General features: G+C 39.6%; 1 protein-coding gene across 1 annotated transcript in view; it reads left to right on the forward strand.

The window, feature by feature from the left end:
- LOC107086364 (Down syndrome cell adhesion molecule-like protein 1 homolog) overlaps nt 1-7,507 on the forward strand; it is a 17,379-nt gene extending 9,872 nt beyond the window's left edge. The window contains exons 2-3 of the mRNA XM_015377253.1: nt 64-384; nt 7,236-7,507. Coding sequence (XP_015232739.1) covers nt 64-384; nt 7,236-7,507 — 593 coding nt within the window. The remainder of the gene's footprint in view (nt 1-63; nt 385-7,235) is intronic.
- Nucleotides 7,508-8,154: the final 647 nt, after the last annotated feature.

Here is an 8,154-nt window from a genome sequence, read left to right on the forward strand (position 1 = left end):
TATACTTGTTTGGAACCTGAAGTCACCTCTTACGGGTTCTCCTCATCCTTGTCACCCTAACAGCCAACAGTGAGGATGTTGTCTCCACTCGACTGTACTTTGTGAACGCCTCCCTGCAGCGAGTGACCTTCTCCAGCTCAGTGGGGGTGTCCCTGCCCTGCCCTGCGGGCGGCGCCCCCCATGCCGTCCTGCGTTGGTACCTGGCTGCTGGAGACGACATTTACGACGTGCCCCATATACGCCACGTTCATGCCAACGGCACTCTCCAGCTCTACCCTTTCTCCCCTTCTGCCTATAACAGCATCATCCACGACAACGAGTACTTCTGCACCGCTGAGAATCAAGCAGGCAAGATCCGAAGCCCCAGCATCCACATAAAAGCAGGTGAGGCTCAGACAAGCTGTAAACAACTAAAATCAAGGCAAGACATTTAGCATATACATTTTGTATATACATTACAAACTAAATTTGAACATTGAAAGTTAATTTATTTCAATAAGAATTAATTTCTATAAAGAGATGATTTGCCACTGACAGCTACTGAATATACATCATTTGATATTAGAATATCACGTCAGACTAATATGAAGCATTTTGTTTATTGAATGCTTAGTGAATTATTTTTTTAACACCTGGTTAAAGATTAGAATATGTCCGTATTCTGACAAATGAGCCACGTCCAGGAGCATATTTGGATTTATTGAATATTTCTCTCTACAGCATTCTCCACAACTATTTGTAATTATGTTAAAGAAGTGTAAAAAGTACTTAAGTAGTAAATGTTAATTTCAGTAGCCTGATAATTCTAACATAACCAGAATCAAAACAGGAAACTTCAAAATAAGCTGTAATGGCAAAGTCAGTAAGCAGTAGTTCTGAATAAAAGTTCCTTGTACAAGTGTGCATTTTTTTAGTATGTTAAAAGATGGCGGGTCATTGTAGTGCAAATGCCTTAAATGTTCCAGCATATCTGAATACCCTGGCTGTGAGGCATGCGCTGGGTTCATCATAGAGACAGCCTGGGGAAAGAAACTATCTTGCGGCTGTTGATTTTAGCCATAAGTGCTGTGTATCCCTTCCCTGAAGGTATGAGTTTGAACAGCATCTGGCAAGGATGTGTGTGGTTGGCAGAGATGTTACTGTAGATGCTCTTTTTTGGCCCTAGACATGTATATGGAGGGATTGTAAAATAATTACTAAAGCTCACTGTTAGAGAACTGTAGAGAAGACTCTAGTCTTGGAGTTAGTGTTTTTTCTCAACAAGAATTAGATGATATCTACAAACCAACAACATATTTGGTGTTTACAGTATGTTGAGGAAAACCTTTTCTGGCCCAACATACTGAACTTTTGGCCTATCCCAATGACAGCTGGAAATAGAGAAGAGCAACATCTCATAGGGTTCTTGCATAACTGAGGTTTAAGTTGCGTGCTTACCAGGTACCCCTCAGTTACAGCAAAGGAATGGCACAGAACATTTTATAGGAGATATTTTGAATAAGAAAATTCTGGCCTCTACCACAAAATTGAAAGTAGTTCATAATTGGGCCTTTCCACTGGATGATAATACCAAACATTTGACTCGATACTCTCTTCCAAATAGATCTCTAAGAGTAAAATCAACTTCCTGTCTTGGTGGTTCTTGTATTACTTCCCCTGTATGGCTCTCCCGCTCTGTCAGGAAAAGTCCAAGGGTCGTTTATTGGTAAAATATGCTTTTGCTATATACTAAAAGCAGGGCCATCTTGAATTAAGGGCTTAAAAAATGTGTTTTTAATTTGGGATTACATTTTCTGACAAACTTTTAAAGTTACCTTCACTACTGAAATGATATTCAACAAACCACATCACATTGGCTGATGATAACATCCTTTAAATTTCATATTTCAGCAGTACTGTTTGACAGTGGCCATGCCAGTGGGTTGTAAACCAAAGAAAGGTGTGGTTCTGTATGGCCAGCTAACACCCTTGTTTGGCTAGATAATCCCATTATGATTGACCTGATGATGCTCTAAAAGCTTGGACTGTAAACATTTAGCACCTACTTTAAAGCTGATGTTTCAGCAGCAAATGCGTTGGAGACGGTGTTCATACAGCAAGTTTTGAATTTATATTATGGGTTTTATTTTATCACATGGAATGTAACACTTAATCATAATTTAGCCACACTTACTAGTTCACAAGAGATACAAAAAGGGGTCCCAGTTCCTCATGGACATATAATATTTTTTTTCACTACATCGAGTCTTGGTTGATCATACTGTTATCTAATTCCTCCAACATGCCTTTGTAAGTCAACTGTTTTATTTGAACCAGGAACTACATATATCTTACTTAACCTAACAAATTTCAAGAAATATTTAGGGAAGATATACTACCACCAAGCTCAGATAAATTCTAAAATGCTTAATTCCTTCAGTTTTTCTCAATTTGTCTAAGACTTTGAAGCACCAAAAAGGATATATTGGAATACTTCATTATAATTTTAAAAATGTTTTGCAGATTCATGCATATATTTTCTAATCCTTTTTAGTTTTAGTAGAATTTAGAGCCGTATTCCTTTTTTAAGTTTGTCTCTACTAACATTTCACATCCAGAGACTGATATGTTTGCTTTTATTTCTATTAGAAATAATTCAATTCAAGCTCTGTCAAAGTACATGGAAAGTGGCTTTTAACAACAAATCAGAAGTCCTTCTGTGTCATACTAACTCCTAATTGGATTTTGGTCTGGAATGTCACCATCCATCCATCCATTTTCCTTCACACTTTATCCCAGCTGGGGTCGCGAGTGTTGCTGGTGCTTATCTCCTGCTGTCTATGGGCAAGAAGCAGGGTTGAATGTGACCAATATTCCTATAAATGAATATACTTATATCTATTGAAATTTTAATAGAGGATTGTGACCATTTGCTGAAAAAAGTTAATGATCTCAATATCAGGGTGTTTTCCAGTGGACCAAAAGTTTAGTGGGTTATGGAAATGAGAGATTCAATTAACAGCGGATGCTAAAAGCTAGATGTGATGCCTTTTTGGTTGGGGATAGTGATTCGCCTACATGTTATGAATGCTGCCATATAAAAAAAAAAATAAATTATGAACAGTTTAGTTTGTGCCTTCAAGTCGTTTGCCCATAGAAAGACGTTACTTGGATATAACCTAACCAAATATCTTCAGAACAGCTCCAAATGACAAGTTGTCATTTGGAGCTGTGACAACTGTTGTACCTTTTCAGCTTAATCCATGATCTTCAGGTATGCTGTTTAGTGTTTTTTAGGCTATCATTTGTTCTGTAATAAACCTTTGAAATCCTCAGAAACCATTTTTTTTCATAATAAAATAAAATTACATCCAGATTCACTCTATTTATTGATTAAATAACTTCTAATAGCAATTACCTGCACTAGAATTCAATTACAGAATCAGGGCATATGCAATCATATATATCGCACAAATGCATCCACAGTTTTTATATTTTTATTTGTTAAAATATTAACATTTAATTTTTTGTAGTTTGTTTATTTACTTTACAAGTATGCACATTGGTGTGGCACATGCAATCCAAAAAAAAAAAACAAAAAAAAAAAACAAAAAAAAAAAACTCATAGTTGAAATGTAACAAAAAGCAAAACCAAAAACTGTTATTAGATTTCTAAATATCACATCGTCATTTTAAAACCGTTTTGATCAAAACCTTGTAAAAAAAACAGCCTTAGATAAGAGCTATGTGTCAAATTCGGATGTAATTTCAAACATTCGTTCAAAGGTTATCTTTGTCCATTTTCTGTTGAAGTGTCCTAATATGCCATTCAGTGACCCTGTGAATTAGTAAGATTTTTTTGACAACAGACCCACAATCACACAAACAGTTGGCTCAGTGACCCGTCTGCACTCCCTGCCAAGGTCAGAGCTAGAGGGAGGTGATGAACACGCTGATGGAAGGTATTATTTTTCTGCTCATAAAGACACACTTGAAAACACACACATGCACCTACTCATCTGATTGATATTATGAATATATGTATACATAAAGCAGCTTCTTACATTCATATTCGCATCCATTTGAACCAAGACAGACAAAAAACAGACTCTCAGCCACACCAGCCTGAGTACAGCTTATGCCAGCAAGCTAGTATAACAGTCACTCCATCTGTCCAATGAATGGAAAGTCCCAAAATTACACACATACACACTAGCACATCCATAAACACAAATGCACTCATAGGTATTTACTACACAGTGTTTGGCTGCCAGCTCTTTGTCAGGTTATTTGGCAAAAAGGACTCAGCTATAGACAAATGAAGATATGAAAAAAAAAATCATGTTAAGAAGTGGATTTTGGGGTCACAGTAAAACCAGATTCATTGTTGAATTTGTTCATGGACATAAAGTGACAGTTACCAGTTCCTTACTGTACTTTTTGCATTTGCAAACACAGGTGAAATGTACTTTCTGAAGCGATTCTGAGATTTCCTTCTTTGACAAACACACCCATATGGTCTGTGTGGTCTCCAGAGGATGATAGTCCCTGCAGCATCACACTGACCTTCCAGATAGCCTCGGTGTAGAAGTGACCTTCCCTTCCAAATAATTACAACAATTAATCAATTAAATGCTGAGGCAACAACAACTCTACAGCTCCATAACCAGACTGAAGTGCTTGTGTGTGCACCTCATTACCTCTGGAACCTAACGCAGCACAAAGGCACGCCTCTATTCTTTCTCTCACACCCACGTGTGTGCATACAAACTCGCTGGCTGTTGTTGCCAGGGGCAACAAAGGCGTGAGCGCCGGGGTGTGGCATACCCCGTCTCAGGTGGTGCACGGGAATGATGACAGCTGACAAGTCACAGTGAGACACCCTCCACAAAAAGCTGCCCTACCCCCTTCCTACCATCCAGGCAGGTTTCCTTGGCTGTCGCCCTCTTCCACATCTTTGTGTTTACTCTGTTCATTCCTTATCTTTTTCTCAATCTTTCCATGCTAATACTGCTCAAATAGTATCACCATTACTTTTCTGAATAAATCCAGATTTATATAAGACAAAATAGATGGCTTGTTTTTTCCCTAGATATCTGTCACTGGACTCTTATTTGAAGCAAAGAAAAATAATACAAAATTTCAGGAAAACAGACAAGGTTTAAAGCAAATATCCTTTCATGCAACTCCTGTGACTTACGCATTAGAATATAATTAAAAATAGTTTTAGATCGTGTACAATGTAGAAATTTAATAAAGACAAATTTCTGACATAACGACACATAATGTCCTGCCTCTAAATAATAGTCCTTCTGCTTCCCTATATAAGAAGGTCCTGCTTGCTAATGACAGTTGAGTTGCAAAGGGTATCAGGCGATAGCCCACACATGCATAGGATGAACATGCAGACATGTAAAAAGACCCGATTTAAATCCAAGACCTTCTGCCAACCATGCTTCATAATGTACAAAAAGGCAAGCTTCTTCATTCTTTCATAAGCATTTGCTTTCTGTTTTGTCCAGAAAATGTTCTGGAGCAGCAAGCTAATTTCGACATCATCTCAAAATTTTCATGATATCACATGTGTTTTTCATATATTTAATTTGACATATTTAATTGTCAGGAACTAAAAATGTAGGACCTTGTATTCAGGTGAAACAGACAGTAGGAAGTTTCAAAAAGTTTAATGAAAATAAACAGACAGAACATACAAAGCAGAGCTGTGGATCTGCTGCGACTGCGGGGGAGAGCTGGGGCACAACCCATCACTGGCAGTCTGCTTTAAGGAGAAACACAGGTAAGTGACCATGATAATCTGACGGAAGATGATTATCGTTTGAGTCACTTACCTGGTTTAACAGTTCAGTCCATCCCCTTGGGTGAGGCAGGATCCAGCCGATGCACTGCCGGTGAGATGCAGCACAGAGCCGCCCAGAGTGTCCCCGTTGCAGCAGCCTCTGTGAACAGGCAGGAGCCCGAGCCAGGACAGGGAAACAGTCCAGCAGGAACAAACAGATCCAGGATTCCAGAAATCCACAGAGTGTTCAGGCAGAATCAGAGTTCCATTGGTCCAGCAGAGAGCTCAGGCAGACACGCTCAGACAGAAAACAGGAAGGCTCAGTAGTTCAGAGGCAGAAACATGACATGCCACCAGTAAATCTATGGAACTTTAAACTGGCTCTCTCCACAGAACCAAAACAGGAACAGGACACGCTCATTGGAAAAGAGCCAGGAAAGGATCAGGAATCACCAAGACACGACAAAACACCCTCTCTAACCACTGGCCTCCGAGAACGCAAACAGGGACTGTGGAAATCACCAATTATCGCCAACTAAAACTAGAAATCAAACAAACAAACTCAATAAACAAACATCCTCATTGATCTGGCCCTGATAGCTGGGCTGACCCGGATGTAAAGCAGCAGGTGCAGGTGGATAAGATGAATAATGATAACTAAACAGTATGGTTAGGTGGGTGAGTGAAATTAACAATTAGGTCAGCTATTTTATTTTATGGAGGAATTTTGGCTCACTCTTCTTTTCTCTAAAATAGTTTTAACTCTCAATCACTGCTGTGCCTCTTGCCTTGAATCCAAACTTTTTTTCAGTTATTGAATCATTCGGGTTTTCCTCAGATCAATTTTTCATAGAATGAAAAGTGAAAGGAATCAAACATTTGGTTAACCACAGGTATTTCATAACAGGCTGTAAATATATTTTTATTTTCTGCCAGAAAGATTTGGTTAGTACGACGGAGTATTAGGGCCAGGCTAGAGGTTTTTTTTTTCTTCTCTTTCGAGAATAAAGTCGTAACATTACCAGAATAAAGTCGTAAAATTACAAGAAACTTGGAGTCAAATACTGAGAAAAGTCAAAATGACCCGCGTGTCACATGGGGACATTGTATCACCTGATGTGCATGTGATCTGCAACACATTTTTAAAACCTAAAAAGTTATTTTGGGTGGCTGGTGTATAGAAGCAAAGCTTTGATATTTGACAAATTGGGGGTGAGACAAGTCGGAAGAACTGTGAGACCACTTTATTATTAGTCCTTTAAAGCAGAAGCGTGTTATGCTAGGAGTCTGAATCGGTAGATCTTCTGCAGATTTTCCGACTCAAGCCTTACCTATCGAGATTAACTTGCCTCTGTTGTTGAAGAAAAATTTGTAGTCCTGGGATAATATGAGATGCAAAGTTGCAGAACCTGGTTAAACTTGTACTTGTTGTGTCTTCCTCCCGGGACCTGGTCATCAGGGCAGCAGTCTTCCCAGACTTCCCTCTCCCCAGACAACTTCTCCAGCTCCACTTGGAGAAGCCTGAAGCTTTCCCAGGCCCTTCGAATGTCTCCATCCTGTCCTGGGTTTTTCTCTAGTGCTCCTTCTGGTGAGACGTGCCTGGAACACCTCGTCAGAGAGGAATCCAGAGGGAATCTGAAAAAAATGTCCGACCCACCTCGCCTGACCCCTATTGATGTAGAGGAGAAGCAGCTGTACTCCACGGTTCTACCAAATGATTGGAGCTCCTAAGCCTATCTCTAAGCGAGTACCAAGCCACCCAGCGGAGAAAGCTTATGTTAGCAGCTTGTATCCGTGATTTGATTCTTTTAGTCATGATCCAGATTTGATGACCATAAGTGAGGGTAAAAATGTAGACCGACTGGTAAATAGACAGGTTTGCCTTTTCACTCAGCTCTATCTTTACCAAAATAGACAGGTGCAGCCTCTGCATTATAGCAGCAGCCACCATGATTTGTCTATCGATCTCCCGCTCAGTTCTCCCACCACTTGTGAACAGGACACCAGTCCACAAAGGTTATGAACAGAACAGGGGACAGAGGGCAGCCCTGTCAAAGTCTTACATGTCCTGGTAACAGGTCCACTTCATGCCGGCAATATGGACCAAACCCCCCACTTGTGCAGAGACCGGTTGGCCCCTGATCAGTTTGCAGGGGTTGGCAGGGGCCAGCAGGGTTAGGGTTATTTTTTTCTAAATTTCAGGTGAAATAATTCATGTGGGAATTCACAGCGAACATACTCTAAAAATGTGATAGAAGAAATAAACTGTATGAGTCAACACAGTTTATTAACAGCTGTTTACACAGACATAATAGAATGAAAGGGACACCTGTTCTTGAAGGCTAACGTCATCTTGTTTTTTGTTCCAACTTACATAC

Source organism: Cyprinodon variegatus, unplaced genomic scaffold (genome assembly GCF_000732505.1).
Source record: "Cyprinodon variegatus isolate N-32 unplaced genomic scaffold, C_variegatus-1.0 Scaffold150, whole genome shotgun sequence".
Classification (NCBI taxonomy): Eukaryota; Metazoa; Chordata; class Actinopteri; order Cyprinodontiformes; family Cyprinodontidae; genus Cyprinodon; species Cyprinodon variegatus.